Source organism: Sparus aurata, chromosome 19 (genome assembly GCF_900880675.1).
Source record: "Sparus aurata chromosome 19, fSpaAur1.1, whole genome shotgun sequence".
NCBI lineage: Eukaryota > Metazoa > Chordata > Actinopteri > Spariformes > Sparidae > Sparus > Sparus aurata.
The window spans coordinates 19,162,640-19,182,557 of record NC_044205.1 but is presented as its reverse complement, the minus strand read 5'-3'; the positions used below and the strand labels follow the sequence as shown (position 1 = coordinate 19,182,557).

The 19,918-nt window shown below is 41.5% G+C and overlaps 1 protein-coding gene across 7 annotated transcripts in view; it reads right to left on the bottom strand.

Annotated features, from left to right (window-relative positions):
• The window catches only part of asap1b (ArfGAP with SH3 domain, ankyrin repeat and PH domain 1b), a 62,475-nt gene that overhangs the window by 1,743 nt on the left and 40,814 nt on the right, over window positions 1–19,918 (bottom strand). For 2 of the 7 annotated variants that reach the window (XM_030397921.1, XM_030397923.1), the window contains 16 exons: window positions 19,367–19,454; window positions 18,333–18,381; window positions 15,312–15,478; window positions 11,562–11,695; window positions 11,345–11,436; window positions 11,075–11,261; window positions 9,440–9,525; window positions 8,195–8,310; window positions 8,048–8,115; window positions 7,438–7,545; window positions 5,790–6,018; window positions 3,596–3,664; window positions 2,315–2,476; window positions 849–927; window positions 665–729; window positions 22–581 (listed from right to left, as the gene is read on the bottom strand). In XM_030397921.1, coding sequence (XP_030253781.1) covers window positions 22–581; window positions 665–729; window positions 849–927; window positions 2,315–2,476; window positions 3,596–3,664; window positions 5,790–6,018; window positions 7,438–7,545; window positions 8,048–8,115; window positions 8,195–8,310; window positions 9,440–9,525; window positions 11,075–11,261; window positions 11,345–11,436; window positions 11,562–11,695; window positions 15,312–15,478; window positions 18,333–18,381; window positions 19,367–19,454 — 2,259 coding nt within the window. The remainder of the gene's footprint in view (window positions 1–21; window positions 582–664; window positions 730–848; window positions 928–2,314; window positions 2,477–3,595; window positions 3,665–5,789; window positions 6,019–7,437; window positions 7,546–8,047; window positions 8,116–8,194; window positions 8,311–9,439; window positions 9,526–11,074; window positions 11,262–11,344; window positions 11,437–11,561; window positions 11,696–15,311; window positions 15,479–18,332; window positions 18,382–19,366; window positions 19,455–19,918) is intronic. The other 5 variants (XM_030397926.1, XM_030397927.1, XM_030397922.1 and 2 more) reach the window with 4 other exon arrangements.

Here is a 19,918-nt window from a genome sequence, read left to right as displayed (position 1 = left end):
GCTTTAAAATCATGTTCATACCGTGTTGATCTTCCTCGGTAGCGGCACTGGAGTCTCTGCAGTCCCTGCTGGGGTCCCGTTGGTGTCTTCAGCAGCTTGTTGTATGGGGGTCCCTATAGTTGCCTGCTGATTAGGTGACGGTGAGTCCTGTGGCTGAGGCTGCGGTTGAGGTTGAGGCTGAGGTTGAGTTTGAGGCGGAGGTGGTGGTTGCGTCTGAGGCCTTTGCACCGTCTCTCCAGGAGGCGGCCTGGGAGCGGATTCGGCTGTCCCAGGTTTGGGGGGGATGTCAGAGAGATGAGGCTTGGGAGGCAGGTCTTTGAGCTGGGGTTTGGGCGGGAGGTCTCCCAGCTGAGGTTTAGGAGGGAGGTCAGAGAGCTGCGGCTTCGGGGGAAGTTCTCCGGGTTTAGGAGGAAGCTCAGACGGTTGCGGCTTCGGGGGCAGGTCTCCCGGCTGAGGCCTCTCCGCCAGAGGAGTCTTCTGCAGGGTGTCGGTTGCTGGCGGTGACTTCTGGAAGACCTCTGGAGGATGGCTGGACTTATCCATAGACGGGTGGTGTATGGTGTCAATCTTCCGCAACGCCACTGGCGAGAGCAACATACACTTTCTTAATACCTTCTTCAATTCAACAGCTAACACTAAAATGAAAACTGGTGGGAGACTTTACCTTTTTGAGGTAGTTTGGGAAGAACCCTTGGACCAAGTGTAGACTTTGTGTTGCTTGAAGTAGTGCTGCAACAGAAAAACAGAATCTAAAAAGATGCTCATCAGCAGGAACACATTTTATTGAGGGGAGTGATGCAATACATTTTAGGCCAATCAAACTCAAATGTCACAGTTTTTTTTAGTACCTTTGCTGCTGAGGAATTCCTTCAAACTTGTTAGAAACAGGAGACATCTTGCTGACAGGAGGAGGGGTAGAGTCGCTCCCTAAAAATATTGACATTGATGACGACAAACAGATTACTCGACACCATAACAGAGCGCTAACCGCGGGATTAATTTGATATTAATGTGGAAATAAATTAACATGCTGTGATGGTTAAAAAAAAAACAATGAGGGAGGCGTCATCTGGCTGAGCTTTCCATGAGCCCGTGTTGTTGGGAAACTGAGGTTATGCAATAAAGTGACATTTCTTAATTAAATTAGTGGCTGGGTGTGACTGAATGTGTGACACAGAGTGCACAAAACACCACAGAGGACAAATGATAAAAGTGGAATAACATTCAAAAATATCCCCATTACACATGTAAGGGTAACAAGGGTGCAGGTAAGATGAATGCGGTGTGTCTCCTTTAGTCTCCAAGTTATAGCTAAACAATTTATTTCATATTTGAGAAAGTTTATTGTTTTGAGGGAGCCTCATGGATGTCTCTTTGTGCAGTTTGAACGTATGCTGATAGGTGATCTCTGCTTCACCAGTGAATTTGTATTAGATGTCTCAAAAGTTGAGAAAGGCATCTTTTCTGATGGAGCATCATGGTGTATTTTTTTTTCTCTAATCATCAGCCTCTGACCTGTAAATGGTGTTCATGTTAACATTCATATTTTTAGTTGGATGTCCATCATTCCAGTATAATTAACCCTAAAATGACAATATGGTACTAGTCATAGCTATTGATCTATCTTAGATACATGTCATGTTCATGGAAGTCTAGAAACATCTCATGTCTTTGTTAATAGTGAAAACAGGTATTAAAAAGATTTATAAATTGTATTTTGGTTAAAATCATTAGAGACGTTTCATTGCATGGTTCTAGGAGCTCCACACTTATCTAGAGCTGAAAAAACAGTCAGTTAGTTCATCGACATAAAATTAATCAGCCAATATTTTGTTCTTTTGAAGCAAAAATGTCAAAAAAATGTTAAGATTTGCCTATTTTCTTTTATCTTATGTAAAAGCAAACTGAACCTTCGACTTTAAATGTTTGTTTTTTAAGACTAAATGATCAGTTGGCTGAGGTTAGCTGAGATTACCATTCAACATACCTTTGCACACAGAGGTACAAAAAGACATCCACTAGTCTTAATTAAAACACCTCAAACTGCTAAGAAATCCCAAAGCAGCTGAACAGGAAAAGGAATTCTAAACCTTGGGAGTATCTGATGAAATAGTCATACTCAAGGTCCACTTGTAAGCTTTTTTCTGGACCTTTAAACTTCATCTCTTTGCCGTGGCATCATGTTCAGATGGTCGTGTTTGTAAAAAGCTTGTAAGTGGATCTTGAGTTAAGACTCTCTTGTTAAAATCTTCAGGCTGGAGTCGTTCTTGAGTGAAACCAGCTCTTCTGTTCACACGTGTGCTTTGCATCTCACCCCCAGTTAAGCCCCCTTTACTGTGTGGACTGTGAGAGAGCGGGCTGGGTGGGTCAGACAGGGTGCGTTTGTGTCCAGGAGGTGGGGGCGGAGGCCTCTTCTTGGACAGGGTGGAGCTGCCTCCTGGTGTGAGTGTAGAGGGAGGGCCAGATGGGGGAGGAGCTGGAGGAGCGATACATAACACACATGAGGTGATGAGGTAATCCCCCCAAAGAAGTCATTCTGTTCACCCCAAAAAACCCAGAGAAGGTAGAGGTGAGGATGGAGAGGAGAGGAGGAGCTGGAAACATGGAAAAGGTTGTGTTCTTGCTGTCAGGAATACGTTTTTGTAGGACAAGGTGAGGAGCCGAAATTGACAAAATAAAAATTAGAATAAAAAAAATTAAAAAGTAGAAGATGTAAGAAATGACTCAAGAAATAAATATGCCCTCAAATGCACCAATAATTAAAATAAAAAAAATACCAAATAAAAATAAATAGGCATTTACTTGCATACATAAAGAAATAAAAAAAAAAAATTAATGCAAATATGCAGAAGAATGAGGAGAATTAAAAAAAGATCAAATAAAATAATAAATGGGATAGATAAATACATTTATTATTCAATTATAAACACTTAACTTTATATTAATACACAGGTAAATAATTACAGTAGCAAATTAAAAAACTAAAATATAAATGAAAGTCACATTTTGTAAATTTACTTATGCCTATATTTATTCTTATTCATAGTATTTTGGGTGCATTTAATGACACATTCATTAATACATTTCTTTATTTTTACTTTTTATTTTGGCAGTTTCGGTCCTCCAAAGAGGAGACACATTAACGCTAGTCAAACAAGATATTGTCTGGACGGAAATGGAAAATAATGAAATCAGGATTCGGGTGTGGGCAAGTATTTGTTGTGTCTGCTCTATGAATTTTGTTTATTTAATGTGTCTTTTTGTTTCTACTGGGACTCCAATGCACACACTGGTCTCTAATACAGAGAAAAGGAAGGTGAAAGCAGCTAATAGAGAGCTCAGCCAGAGAGGAATCAGCTGTGTTTAAGAGTTTACAGCTCAAGGATGGTGGGACATGATTTTTAATAAGATAAAAATTCACGTAGGCAAGAAATATTTAACAGGAGACTCTGCTTGCCTACATGGTCCCATTGTTTATTTATAAAAACACACCACCACCCTGTGAATGTGAGCCGTAAAGGGAGAAACAACTGAGGGATAACTGCATATGGGGCACACAGCCGTATAGGGGAGAACGTAAAAACAGGATATTCACTGATGTATGGTCGAGTGCCAGCCAGTGTGGCGTAGTGCGAATGAGAGCCAAGGAATGCCAAGTGTGGAGCTGAAAGAATAGAGAAACAAAAAAAGAGAGAAAGAAAAGAGAGCGAGATGAGGAGTGTGGGAGAGAATCTACAGTATGTCAGTCTTTAAAAGAGCTGCTCCCACACACTATAAAATAACAAGATGAAATCTTATCAGTGGCAAGCAAAGAGAGAAAGGAAAAAGAGGAAAAAAATGGCACTAAAGCCCCCCGGAGGCGAGCTCTTCAGCACCCACTGAGACAGAGCGCTGCTAATCTGGAGCCTCTGAAGAGTTAGCATGTTATTCTATATGTATGTATGCCATTCAGCCTTTTAGTCAGGCCTCTTATTTTTGCATAAATCAAACTTCACAAAATCCACTTGTTTCCAGTGCTATATTAATCATTTGAGGTACCTGGAACAAAGGGAAATAAAAACCCTGCAGGCAATTCAAAAATAGTAGTTGTGGTTAGTAAGTAGACCCTTTCCAAATCCAACAAACCAAAGTGCCCCAGGAACTGAACATTTGAAGGCCAGGAACTAAATGTAGATCCTTGTTCCTCGACTAGAATGGCAGGTTAAGTTCCTGAGTGCCTTAGAAGCTTCCCAGAAAAAGGGCTATTTGACCGTTAGCTGAACCTGTCTTTTTCAGTCCACTCAAAGCTAAAAATACAAAAGCACAAGATTTTTTTAAACACTTTGTTTACCTACTTTACATTAGCTGCTAACACTAGCCTGTCTGGCTAACTAGTTTACAAAAACAGTAGTAACCCAGTTTTTCCTCCAAGGTTAATCAGCATATTATTAGCTAACTAGATGGTTTTGCTCATTAAAGGCCCATTCATAAATAGCAAATCCACTAAGTGAGTGCAAAATGCTTTTATTTGCTTTATTTACTCAGCATGCTAACAAGCTGGCCTAAGCTTGACCTGGCCCAAAGCTCCTGTATTAGCAGTAAACATGGTCTTGACCACTAGCTAAATGGCTATCTAAGCTCATTAGCTAATGGCAGCTATGGCGCCTCTATTTGATCTGAGTATGAATTCGAGATGTGATAAATTCTTACATTGCACCTCTAAAGCGGTTTCTTTATTTACATGCCTTCTACGCGTCACCTTTTTCCTGAGACATGCAGCTTTAGCCTCAGTCTGTTAGCATTTTATCAAGTATGTAGCCATTTCATGTGTTTATTTATGACCATTTTACAGGGTTCCTGTTTTAAAGCAACCCGGGAAGAAAACATTGAACTGCTGGTGATAGAGTTAGTGCTAACTCGAAGGTTAAAAGCTAATAAAATCTACAAGTGACAGCCATCATTTCAGCCAACAAAATCAACTGTTGTTAGCCAGAAATGCGAAGCTATTTGTTTGAGAGTTTGACAGTAACTGAGGGCTTAAACATGTTAATTTACACTGGAAACAGGTGAAATTTCACACCTCTTGATTTAAGAAAAATAAGATTTAAATGCTCAATTATGGTTTAAAATGACTTGTTGGGATGGGATGTTTTGCGATGTAAGCTTTTTCAGCCATGTACTAAAGCAGTGAGTGTTAGTGTTTTAACCCCCTCCACAGAGGGAGGAGTGTTATTTTTAATTCTAATACTGCAGAGACAGCACGCCCACACTGTACCCTGTGTATAATGTGTCGAGGCTAATAATGAAGTGTGTATCCTGCTTCCCTTTCACACGCCTGTCTAACCATTGCCGCCCTGCCCTCTCCTGCGGACATGTTTTCCTGAATATTTACTGTGAAAGCAGTCTTAATGACATCTGCACCCCGCTCTCTGATCTGTTGAGAAATTGCATTCCACTGCAGGGTGTGTGTGTGTTTAAGTGGACTGACTGACAAGCGAAAGGAAGAAACTTTCTAGAAAAGTGATAACGAGGCATTCCTTGGTGCCTGCTCCTGTCCTAGCTATCATCAAACATTAACAGACACAATAAAAGACAGTTTCAAAGACTTATCTTCCCTCGACAGTAATCAGACATAGTGCAGCATACAGACAACCTTTAGACCATTTGCATTACAGGCTGACATTTGCAAAAGATGTATTAGCATAACAAAATCCACTGAATTCACTGGCTGTCACTTGTTATAAGCTAGAAACTGTAAAAACTGTGGCTGCTGTCCAAAAATGGATGCACTTGGAGCAGGCAGGTCTGACCTTTGCCCTGGTTCCTGGGTGGCAGCGGCGGGCCGTCAGCCACGGGGGAGGAGGTGAGGTCAGTGGAGGCGCTGTACATCTGGTTGGTGAAGGCGCTGTAAGACAGGCGCTGCTGCTTGTCCCTCTGGCTGATAAAGCCCGGCAGAGAGAGCTTGTCATGTGGGGAGAGGCTGGAGGAGTGGCAGAAGCTCTGAGGCCTTGGAGAGCGGTCCTTCTTGATGGGACTGGGCTGCAGAGAGACACAAGACAGCTGAGACAGAGCCGACATCAGTCTGCAAAAACGTTGTCGCTCTTTGATAACTTAGAGCTGAAAATCATAAACTGATGCGAAGATGCTTTAAAGGGATAGTTCGACATACACATACATACAAACAAACAGGCTTACACTTTAGACAAAAGAGATAATGTGATTAATTAACGAGCTTTAGAGGTGCTGGTAGGCAGATTCAACAGATTCAACAGAGCCAGACTAGCTGCTATCCCATTTTTCCTGCTCTCATGCTAAGCTTAGCTAACTGGCTGCAGGCCTGATCCACACCTACAAAGGGGTTTTTCGGAAACAGGATTTAAACACTAAAATGATCTCTTCAGAAATAATTGGCATCCTAACATGCCTGAAACACATATTACGTGAACAGGAAGCATATTGTCCGTGCTTGGTTGCTTAGTTACAGGAAATACAATGAAGAGGCAGACAAACGATTGCTCTTCACCATCCTCAATGTTTTATTCAAATATTGTCAGTTGCTGTTGTCTCTCTTTTCATTGTATTTTCATTGTCTGTACTGACTATACAACATCCATTCTGTCATTGTACGAATACACCATCATAAAACATGCTAATATTTGCATATGCTGCTACATACACTGATAACACCCAGTCAGAAGGCAAACATGGGTGTCTGCTTCATCGTTTTCAAAAGTCTTAGTTATTGAATACCTTGGCCCTGGAAGGAGCGTTTACCGAAAGAAAATACTCTAAGGTCCTGTCCACAGGTACACAGGTATTTCTTCAGACAAAGCTTTTTTGCTTTTCTTCTCTACACACACAGACAGCATTTTAGATCTCTGAAAACCTTTGCTTCAATGACAATTCAATGCCTATTAAACCATGTATTTGGGAACTTCTTCACACTGTAACATAGCCAGTAAACTGTGACATGTAAAAACCTTATTTTTAATCTACTTGTCTAGACAACTTTTGACATGCAAAACAGCAAGTCTGCTTCCTGGAAAGTTGTTTATTTTTTAACGAACCCAGCTTCCCCTGACTTGACTCATTTACTACCTAATGAACCGTTTTCAAGGCGGCCTTGCACTACGGTGTACTGGGGCAACTGTAAGTAGAATAAATTGGTATGTGTGCTCTTATCATGCCTTTTTGTCTCCACATGATCCAGTAGATATGAAAAGCAGCACTTTGATCTTCTGTGGACATCAAACAATGACTTGTTGATGCTTTTTAAAGCATCTTAACACGTCAATTTTCTTTGCTCAGTGGCCTCATTATTCTGTTAATGTTTCTATGAAAGCAAACAACGAAACAGAGACGCAAGAAACAAACAAACAAAGAAACAAAGAGAAAGAAAGGGAGAAATGGTTGTTCTTATTCGAGTTCAAACAAGCAGACATGAGGTTCTGATCGAACCTTATCGTCGAGGTCGTCGTCGCTCTCGTCCATCTCCTCCAGTCTGAGGCTCCACTCGTACTCCACATGGATGTGAGGGTTGAACTTCCCCTCTGCCGCCTGCACAAGCTGACACACACAAACAACACACACAAAAATAGCTGCTATCCCTTTCCAAGACAAACGCTTTTTAAAGCAAATAGAAAACAGCAACAAGATAAAGCCGTTACATCAAAATTAACTGCAAATAAAATCAAAAACAAAACTCTACAAACAAGAAACACAGTAAACAACAAGGGGGAGGAATAAACATGTTGACACATTTGTTTATTAGACATTTGACACTCAAAATTGCTTTTTTTTGGTCTGCATGCTCACACTGCCGTGAGTAATGAACATACATCAACAATTACTTCCACTCTGCTGTCACTGCCTGCCTGAGGCAGGAGACAGACCTTTGACTGCCATCTAGTGTTTTGACTGATCTGGTCAAGACATATTTAATCAAGCACAATCTACAGCCCACAACCCTTTCTTTAGAGATGCATATTTTTTTGGAGTTAGTCATTTTAAAAGCCGTTAAAATCCACTGTGGTGTCCAGAATCACCAGCTGGGCGCTCCTGTACTTACTGCCTCCTCGCACTGAGTGTTCCTCAGTCGCCTGGCAACATCCAGCGCTGTCTCTCCGTTCTGATTGGCTGAAGTGGGAGGGATAATCAACAGTTAGAGTGTGATGCGTGAGCACAGATGACTTTAACGAGAGGATGTGTGACTCACGGATATCGGTAGCTGGCTTGCCCCTCAGGAGTAACTTGAGGCACTCGGGCTTCTCGTACATGCAGCAGTAATGCAGGGCAGTGTTCCCCCAGTCCGTCTGCTTATCCAGGTTACCACTGGGAGAACACACACACACACACACACACACATAGTCAGGACACAGGTCACAAGCCTTTTCCACAGTCTTGCAGCTTCAGGTAAAAGTGTTATTACACAGGATTTTGTGAGAAAAGGGCTGGACATTTATGGATATTTATATTTACTCATAATAACAGCAGCATTTGGATGTGGGTAATGATAGCGTGTATGCTATGTTAGACATCATTCTAATGCTTTATAAGACATTTTCAATACTGATTTTTGGGTATGTTTCTGTTGTTATATGGTGATTAGAAAGAATAAGTTTAATCTACATTTTAACATCAACACGTGCAAGTATAAAGGAAAAAGACAAAGCAAGCGTAATTCATAATTGTTTATTGACTTACACAACCTTCTAGCTTCGGTTGTATAGATTTTAGGGATATAAAGCATTTGATGATACTCCAAGAAAAATGACATCGAGATACCAAAAATACCAATGTTGGCACGGGCAGACTATTCTACTGCACAGTTTAAAGGGTGAATAACTTTTAAAATATAATATTTATATGTACAGAGTTGAAAACATTTTAAGGACCCACAGACCGCCTCGATGACATAGACTGACTGTTAACTGTGCAAAAACCAGAAAAAAATCATTTTCATATCTACTGGAACTCCCCAGAAAGGGCCAGAGAAATATTTTCAATATCGAGGGTCAAGAATGACAGCCAAGCATCAATTAATGAGACAGTCCCACTTGTTTCTGTGGAGGCTGGCTGTGTGCAGTCTGAGCAGTCGTGGGTAAACAATCGAAAAGAGAGGAATAAATTAAGGCAGAGAAGAAAAGTGCTTGACCCATTTCTGTTTGCCTTGTGGGAATGTGAGCCGAGCGGCGCTAAGCTTTCCTCTGCACGTCTGCTGCTGTACTGCAGACTGAAGCACAGGAGAAGAAAGGCTTGCAGCAGACAGGCAGATCAAATCTGATGCCGAGCCTTTCAACAAAAACTGCTGTTTACTGCTTGATTTTCCTCTAAATTGATGGCGTGTTTGAAAAAAATCATCACAGCTGTTTGACATGCATGAAAAGCCAACCACAATCCACACAATTTTGCAAGACTTTCTAGCTTTTTTTTTGTTGGTGAAAATGACTTTGAAAAGTACCTGTTCTGCACAAGGAAGTCCACCAAATGCAGCGAGGTCTGGTCAGCAGTCCGTACAGAGTAGTGCAGTGCTGTCTCTCCGGCTTCCTGCAGGGGGCCATCAAACACAGCAAAGACACGGTGAGACAATCTTGGGCCGCATCCATTCTGTATTCTCTCCCTCTCTGTGTCTCTTTCAGCATTTAAACAAGCCGCAGTAAACAAAATGGCTCCTAAAAATAATATCTCAGCAGGCACGAAGCCTGGATTTGTCCTTTCCTGGCAGTCTTGCAGTAATTTCATCTGTTTCTGTGAATCAAAGCTAGAGCTGGTTGTGAATTCTTTTAAAAATTGAGAAAAAAAGATGAAATGTATGTTGGAATATATGCGCTGTACATTTGGTGGCGTCTTGGCATCTATAGGGGGGAGTGAGTGCTGTGTTAAGTCGAGCATCCCTGTCATGCGGTCTGTGTGAGTGAGGTGGATGTCACTGTGCTGTCTGCAGCCATTCAGATGTACTGACAGCAGCAGATCAGATATCGGTGAGTCAGACTTCATAGCGCAGACAGCAGCAGCAGCAGCATCAGCATCAACTCCCTCCGTCACCAACTGATATCCTCTTTTATTCCGCTGCTGCTGCGATGTACATTTAATTTTTCATTGGAGAACAACCGTGCCCGCGTTGACCCATTTATGTCGGATTAAGTCCGATCACACATGTTGTTTACGGCACAGCATCTTCGCCATCTACCGCTTGTTATTTAACTTTCATTTGTGCCTAAAGCACCAGGCGCAAAAGGCCGAGGAAACAAAGAGGAAACGGGCTGAACCAACGGGATGAAAAAAGCAGGGACATGAATTAGGCCGCCACAGATGTCGTCATCTGAGTAAATAAATGGGATGATGCCCTTCGATGTGGCGGCGGAGGCTGCTGGACATCACCACCTGCTGGCGAAGTTATCCGTATGACTCAAAATTTTCCAACTGTTACACCCTTTGCTATCCGCCAAATAACTCACCAACTGGTAGAAATGTGTCAGCGTTGGTCGCCCTGCTGGGAGTAAACCTCACAAGAGGACAGAACACTGCAGTAAAATGTGCTCAGCTCTAACAGGGTATTACAGGTAATACACTAACCTTGAATTCATCTGAGCCATATGAGCCACCAAATCGTGTTAGAAAAACGCATATGTTAAAGTGCCAGTTCACCCAAAGCAACTACAAAAAAAAAAAATAGATAGCTGGGGCTTTATGTTCTGAGATGTCAAGCTTTACTCCTTTGAAACTATTGATGCCACTCCTTCTTTTATAGTATATTTTTCAAAATAAGCTTACTTTCTATGTGTATGTCTGTGATATGGGGAAACAGGAGCTGAAAAACGCAGGAAATGTATTATCAAGCCAAAACGATAAAAACTAGAACTGGGCATTTACAATTTGGGCCACACTTTGAATTATGTTCAACACCTCATTAATTTGCTGATATTTTTTTTCTTCATTCTATTGTTCGTTTGGTTTAGAAAATGTCAGAAATTAGTGAAAATGGGGTCCTTGGTAGCCCAGTTGGTGGAGAGTTGGTACTGAGGCTGTGCCCTCGTTGCAGCGGCTCAAGATTCGACTCTGACATGTGGCCCTTCCGTAAACAAACAAGACTCACCTGCCCCACCTCCGGGAGCGGCTCCATTAGCTCCACCCCCTCTGCGTAGACCTGGATGAGGGCCAGCAGGTCCCTGGACTGGACTGCCTCAAACAGCTCGATCATTTTAGCTGCCGCGGATGTGCACGTCTTCCTCGCGTACTTGTGGTCCACGTACTTAGCATTGATGAACTCCTTCCTCACCGTCCTGCGGGGGAGAAGAGGGGTTCAGTCAGCTGTTTGGACGTTCAAATCAGTTTTTGGGAGGATTCAAGCTTAGACAGTACTCACATGTCACTGGATGGAGTGGGCTTTGGTGAAGGGGAAGAAAGGTTTCCCTCCATGATCTCATTGAAACTACTGTTCCCTACGTTCTTGGCCAGCTGGGGGAGAAAGAAGAAAAAGTCAGCATCGTGTATCTCTGTTCTGCGCTCACTACTCTTGGATTATTTCTAAAATTTCACCACGAATATAAAAGTAAAGAGTGTTAACCGTTTCTCTGACTCACCAAGAGTTCTGAGGTCCCTAGCTTGTCGAGCTCCATGGACTGGATGCGGGAGATGTGAACTCCCATCTCTCGGTGGATGCCGGAGCACTCGATGCAGGTCAGGATCCCCAGGTTGGTGGACAGCCATTTAGGATCTAGCAGTACAGAGCATATGTCAGAAAAGTGATGCAGAATATTCTCTCCTTATTCCTCAGTATACAGTTGCTGCTATAGTTAGCATGGGCATGAGCGGATGGACAGATGGTGCAGGTCCTGTAAAACTATAATTAGTTGGACAAACGCCTCAGATTTAAGCTTATACTGAAAAATCAAATGACAGATTTTGATTTAAGTTGGACCAGGAAGCACTGAGAGCTCCAAATCGCAGCAAGAAGTGCAGTAATGCCAGAAAATGCAGCTCAAGTCCAGCCTGGAATATCAGACACATCACACTCCTACATAGGAGTCACTCCTATATTTGCATAAGGCAAAAAATGCACAAATATTCTACGTGAGAATAACAAGTAGGATAATTTTCAGCAGCAAAAAGCATCAGTACTACTCTTTACTGTATATACATTTTGTGTGGCTGCGGTGTATGCGGCTGCTGTCAGCAGAGAAATTGGTTTCTCAGCGTCCTTACATTTGATTTATTCCTGTATGATTGCAGAACTTGGGAGAGAAATGGCAAGCTGTGACAGAAGCCATTACTCTTGCGAGGCACTAACACCAAGACCACTGACAGCAATGTGTAAAGATAGTTTTCTGTACATTTTCTGCCATGAAACTGCTTTAAAACTGCGCTGTGACTGTTTGAACAGGATGTAACTCTTCACAACACACACACACAAAAAAACAGGCCCGCTGGCACTACGGGTGTTATTTTCTGTGGATTGATACCGTACAGTCGTATACAAATCACACACAGGACAGATCTGTGGCTCAGTGTCTAAGTACTCACAATCGGTTTCATTTTGAAGGTCTCCGTCTTGTCTTTGTCTCAGACAAAGATGACTTTATGTTTTATTTCACTGCTCAAGATCAGAACTGCTGTGGATATCCTTGTATTGACTAACTGCTTGACAAATTCTGATACAGGTATTTTTACACATAAACCTTGCATTTAAAAAGGTCCAGTGTGTAGGATGATAGTGTATAATCACCTCAAACTAAGAACCATTGCATTTTAGTTACCATAGAATGAGAACAGAGTCCTACCTCAGTAGTGGGAGGGTGAGGCGAGGGGTGATCAGTTGGTTGCAATGTGCGACCTCACTGCTAGATGCCACTTAAACCTACATACTCTTCTTTCAAGTGAAGCAGTTGCCAAAAACAAAACCTATTTATTGGCTTCATGTGTGATTTTATCTACAAATCCACAACAGATGTTTCAGACGTCTAGAGAACTGTCCTAAACTATCCAAATATCCCCAGACTCCTTAACAAATTGTGTGATTTTAAGGGTTGTTGTGTGAGAAGAAACTTAACAAACTTCATCAAATGGCTATGGCAAATTCTATTCTTGTAAATCCAACATTAAATGCAATATTTTTGGATGTTTCTCTCCTTGGGTAAAAATTGTCAGTATGTCACAACATCACAGTACCAGCCTGTCTGCATGTGTGATTTAAGTTTGTTTTGCCTACATTTAGCAGTTGCTAGAGCACCGTGTTTCAGCTGATTTCATCATTAACACAACATTTAGGGAAAATGTTATTGACAATAAACACGTTAAGATTTATAAATAGTAACCAGTAACCGATAGAGAAAACTTCTCCATTTGGGTTTCCTTATTAAATGTTAAAAATGAAGATATCTCTGTCTGTGTGTAAAAAAAACATTTACTCACATGTCTAAGTGATGTATGTGTTTATTAGCATGTAGAGTGGGGAAGTGATCTGATCGCAAGTGGTCACTCGAGGCGCATGTTTATGCCAGGTGTGAAATAACAGCACCAGAGCCGTCAGCCCAAAAAAACAATGAGTCATACACGGAAACACAGACGGAAGGCGAGCACACGCACACACATATTTTCATAACATCATGAACAGATGCGAGCTGGTGATGGGTCACAGAATGCATGTTAAGCATGATGAGGTGATGCATGGTGACCTCTATAGCTTAATGCTAAAGCTGCAAAGCTGTGTCTTATAGAGGGAGATCCTGGGAGAATTCAAATGAGATAGAGCTGTCCTCATTCTGCTCAGACCATAGGGAACAAATAGGTGACCTTTGAAATTCATTAAAATGACCTTTGAAACGTGAAGTTAATTTTATGCATCGAGGAATGGAAACCCTGTGCCGGAGCGATGTCTGAGCTCTATTGTGATTGGATGAAAGGAAACAACCCGTTATATGATAACAACTGTTCCGTATAGAGGTTTAACTGACCAGAGAATGCATCCCAAGCACATCAAGAGATTAAAGATAGATTTTATTTCCATACAAATCACACACAATTGCCTGCATCTTCATGGCATCGTCATGTTAGGCCTTAAAGACCAATTGCGACGCATTTTGGCGACATGTATACATACCTGAAGAGTCACTCTATCAAACTCAATTTGAGTCCAGGGAGAGCTCCTAGCCTTTCATTCTTAGATATTCAAGATGTCACTTAAATATAAACTGAGCAATTTATCAATGATGCTAGTGTGTGATAACCGTTTTGATACTTTTTTGTTTGTATTATTACTTTTCAGAGCTGTGTTTTTGACAGTTATGTTTCCATTTTTACTATGGGTTACTGTTGTTTGCTATTTCTTTTGCAGTCTTTTTATGCTTGCATTACACTGCACTGCACTGCACTTGTGTTATTGATACTGTGCTATGGCAATTTTTATATTTCTCGCCTGTTAATTTGGACCCTAGAAAGACCAGCAACAACTTTGTGGAAGCTAACGGGGACCCATTAAATAATAGGGAATTAGGGGGTAAAAAAAAAAACAGGAAACAGAGCCTAAACCCACATCTGGAAGACGTGTTACTACTGAAAACATGTCTACGAGCGGACATAGCAACAAGAGTACAGACATGACAAATTACCTCCCCTCTCTGAGATTGCAGGGGTCGACCAAGCGTGTGTGACTTATGTAAGAACGTGATATAATGATGTTGTTTCTCAAAGCTGAGAAATGCTTTCTTTCCCCTCAGAGCATGAAGTCCTCCTGTCCGTCGGTCAGCAAGTGTGTGTGTGTTTGTGTTGACAGAGGAGAATGTGTGTGCATATGTGTATGTGTGTATGTATATATATGTGCGTGTGTGGTAAATGTCAGAGGGCCTGAACGTCTATGCCACTCCTGAATGCTGAGTCTTTGCTTCTTAATGCAGGGGAGTATCAGGATCAGGTTGTGTCCTGCATGTTAACAAGACTTGCACATACACACGCACATGCACACACGCACACACACACACACACACACACACACACACACACACACACACACACACACACACACACACACACACACACACACACACACACACACACTTGTTTATTGAAGGCTGCTGGGGGATTTGCAGTGCAGCTTGTTCAGTTACCATCCAACTGAAGGACGCTGAGTTCGGGGCTGCTGTGACATTGCAAAGGAATCAAGATCTGCGCTCTAAATAAAACATTTGCTTGCAGTTATATCAGAAAATGCTGAAGTGAACGTGTTTGTCTTTCAAGGTAACAAGGTGAGGGTCGACTAAGCACAAAGCAGGAAGAGGATGTGTAATAATATATATGTGTGGAGCCTCTCTGGGCAGACACACAGCAGCAGTACACACCTGCAGCTCCGCAGTCGCAGCAGACTTCATTGCCTGGCATGCGCAGCACGTCTTCTATGATGGCTTTGGTCAGGTCCTCTAAACCGTCCTCGCCGCCGCTGCTCTGCTCGCCACGGAACGCCATGTTCAAAGCCTCCTCCTTACTGTTGGTCAGCACCGAGATCCAACTGCACAGAGGAAACACATCATTACTAATGTTATAAAATACACTTTATTTATAATGCAATTTGTTAAGTTTTCCCTCGAGAGATAAAAACACTGTCAGATATAAAGTACGTGAGCTAAAAATCAATAGCTGAGCCGCTCTCATCTAAGGATTATTTCTCGATTCTGTTCATATTTTGGTCTCCACACCAGGGCTGATCAAAGTGGGGCCAGAGGGCTAACTTGGCCCGCCATAGGATCAATTTGGCCTGCCAGATGTTTCAAGCAAAAACAACTGATGAATTTAAAAGAAATATAATAATGTTTTTCTGTTTCAAGATCCCCAACAATTAACTGGTGTTCATAATCTGAGCATGGCTGGCAAAGCGACACTTGCACTTGGAATCCTAGTACCATTTTGCATCTTAACAATACAATAGATTAATGCTCTTGGCCTGATCTTTTAAGTTTCAGTTTGTCCCTTTAAAAACGTGACAAAAAAGTGATGGATGACCATCACAGTTTCTAGATAAAAAGATATTCTACTCCAAACAGAGAAAAAATAAATATCCTAACTGTTTAGAGGCAGAGACATGGGGATTATTTGGCATGTTGTTCCTGAAATACTCTTTAAACAATGAATCACATAGATATATTTGCCTGTTAGTCATCTGGCAACTAATCGTTTCTGTTCAAGAAATACAAATAAATCACAAAAAAATGTAAATCATTGCAATGAAAGAGCAAGATAAAGATTTCCATGGACTCAATACCTCATCGCTCTATCGTCACAAAAAAATAAACTGTCTGTATGCTTCATTACAGACTGGATATAAACCTAAACTGCACAAAAGATGTTTGGAGAGCTACTAAGACTATAACAATAGCATTCCTTTGACTCGAAAAGGTTCTAATTTTGGATTACTTTCCTCGATACTCTTTTGCGCTGGCCGGTTTACTTACTTTGTAAAAGGTAAAACACTCACAGATGTACACACACATGCACACACAATCACACACTGTGGTGATTAAGCATGCACGCAGACAGGAAAACACTGTAGCTGCCTTTCAAACATGGCCTCCTGCAGTTCAATACACGGCACAATCTGCTCCTACGCTCTAGCCACTGATCTGGCCCTCACACACACACACACACACACACACCACACCACACCACACCACACACACCCACGTACACGTACACACACACACACACACACACACACTGGGCTTTATGACCCTGACGTCAGCACTTCCTTTGTCATTGTCACTCAAGCCTGTCTGCAAAGGCCGAGGCCAGACAGGGAGTGGGCACATAAACTGAAGCGTGAGACTGTCTGTTAACCTGAGTGTGTGAAAAAAACTCAAGATATTTTCATCCGCAGAAGCGTAGGTGCACAGATGCTGAGCCAAAGCCTTCCTGTGTTTACTTATATTATGCATTATAATATGCTGCACGCCTAATTGAGGGGGAGCGTAATTGCACAAAGCCGGAGCCCTACAGAATATTAATATTTCATGGAAAATCCCACGAAGAAGCTGCAGTTAGAAGTGCGTGACAGGAGCGGCAGTGAGGAGCAGAAAGCTGGATCCCAGTGGACGACATGTACATACTGAGTGTTCAAGCAGCGCTGAACCAAGTGCTGCAGCCACAGCAAAGCATCAGAGTGACAACATGCAAGAGCAGATCAAGTGCCACAAATCAAAGAGTGTTTTAGTCGAGGCAGCTCAAGAAGATTCAGATTTGTGTTAATATGATTCAGTGTGTTTCTGAGACCTTTTTGAGTCTGTTTATCCATAATTTGGGCTTTTGTGAATTTAAATCAGACAGATTAAACATTAGTACCACGATTATCCAGCTACAAAAGGAGAAAATTCAATTTTATCTTGATATTTTAATTAGTATTGCCTTAATTAACATTTTGTCTTATTTTAATGTTAATTAAGGCAATACTTATGCTAACACAAACTATTGTTTATCTTTGATCTTCAAACAAGCTGGATTTGTTTCCCCTAATGTTTGCTCTCAGAGGCAATACAGGCAATATATTATCGTTTTCTGTTATTTTTACTGTATTATCTCACTATATTGTATTTGTATGGTTTTGTTTTCATTGTATTCTGTTTTAAACTTGTAGTCTTCAGGGAAAACTGTGCATTCCCCTGACACTTTTAGAGATAAACTTAAAATGTACCAAAATTATGTCAAACACTTGAATCCATCCAAAAGTAAACATAGATTTGGCAATCTGGATCAGATTTTATGCTGCATTTGGACAATGAGCAAGCTAGCTGTTTGGTTGGCTAACTACCAAACTATTCATTCACATTCGTCTTTGTTGTTAAAACCTGGTGCCTACATTACCCATAATGCAACCCAACCACAGACAGTCCAGTTGGAGATTCGGGCGTGTTGTGATGGTAGCGGCTAATGTAGCTGTGAGCACCTTGCTTAAGCTAGCTCACTTCTATCTAGCTCTACACATACAGCTTTTTTTTTATTTACAAACTTCAATCGAAACAATGTATGTGCATTTGTAATGTTCATGTTACATTTGTTGAATTGCTGCTGTTCTGATCTATTTGTGCAATTGTCTGACTTCATGGGAACCAACAGTGTGAGGTTACAGCGACCTGAATAACTGCCGACCACAAATCCCACTGCTGCCCTTGCTGCCACTCAATCAACAGTCAATCTGCTCCTCACAAGGCAAAACACTTCCTGTCTGTGTGATAACGACTTGCCAACAAATCCGCCATTAATAAAAAAAACATCAGGTCACACGCGAATATGAAACTCATTCTCTGGATTTAAGAAAAGGCATGTTATCTTTAAACCTTTAGGAATAATCATGAATACTTTTTTTTTTTACTCACATGACAAACTCTTGCTCATCTTCAGCCTGGAAATGATATGTCCGGTTATCTGTGGAATACAGAAACAGTCGTAAAGCAGGCAAATGTTTTATCTTGTATTTTATTAAACTAACAGCGTACAGTAAACTATTCAAATATACGTGTGTGTGACACCTGTTTGAAAAGCACTCAAAAATAGTCTCTTAGAAACAGTTTGTGTTATAGTTCCAAAGATCTGTTTTCTTTGATGCTTAGAAGAGGAAGAAATTCCCACAACTGTCTCATACTAAACACGTTTATGACTAGGGCTGCAACCAACGATTATATTCCAGATTAATCAATTAACTGATGTCAGTGATACTGAAAAATGTCCGTCCCAGTTTCTTGGACACTTCTTAGACTTTAAGTGCCTTGTTGCGTCAATCCAAAACACAAAGATATTCAGTTTGATATGAAACAAAATGGTGGAAAACAGGAAATCTTCATGGTTGAGAGGCTGGAAAGAGCATTTTCTGCAATTTTTTCATTTAAAAGTACTTTCACCATTAATTGATTCTCCAAAAATCTGTCAGTATTTTTCTATCTGTTGACTTACTGTTGTAGCTCTATATGTAACTAAGCTATTCTGGCACAAGGGCTGCACAACTTATCGTTTCAGCATCATCATCGCAATTACCAATAGTCAAATGCGTGTGGAATGTCAAAGTAAGGCAAATTAACGCAAACATGTCCTGTTACAGCTTTTAGTTGTCGGTACAAAAGCAAAACTCACACAGATCTAATTTTCGATGACCAATCTACAAGAGAAGTCAAGCATAAACATTCTTGATCGATTCATCAAACAAAGCAGGGCTTTGCTTGACTGATACATTCCCCCACAAAAAAATCCCCTGAATCATTCCGAATACAGCTTTTCAAGTTATCTGGTGAAAATTCTTGCTGGTTTTCATATATCGCAGAAAATCAACTCATTGTAATGTCACTTTTTATTTGACTAACACGCAGCCCTACTTGGCATGTTGGTGGAATGTGCGGGATGAGTGTGTTGAACCTACGAGAGATGAGATCGAAGCACTTCCTGTCTTCAGGACTGGGTTTGACCTGGCAGGTGAGCAGGTTGAGTTTGACTGGCTGCCTGTTGGACTGTGAGCACAAAACAGATCACATTAAACTGATTGGAAACATAAAGTCATATTGAACCTGAATATTCACAAAATTAAAGATACAAGAACCCTTGACACAGATACAGGATAAACTTGGGACTCCTCTTAAGAAGCCGGACTGTGCTGGCTGCTGGGCTGTGATAATGGACCCAGTTGGCACATATACGCTGAGCATTGTCTCCTGCCAGTGCTCGGGCAGAGGAGGGGCGAGTGCACGTGCTAATGAAATGCTAACAGGCTGTGATGAGCCATGGAGCTCGGCTGGCCTGCTGGCAACCTGCCATGTCATCGAGAGTCACTGAGAGTTCAGCTGCCACACCGGCTGAAGGAAAAGGAAGTTGGTGAACCGCCTCCAGACGGAGAGAAATGATTAGAAGGTCCCACATAACTACTACTCAGTGAACCAGAGAAGACTGATAGGTTAGAGATTCACTCCCTTCATCT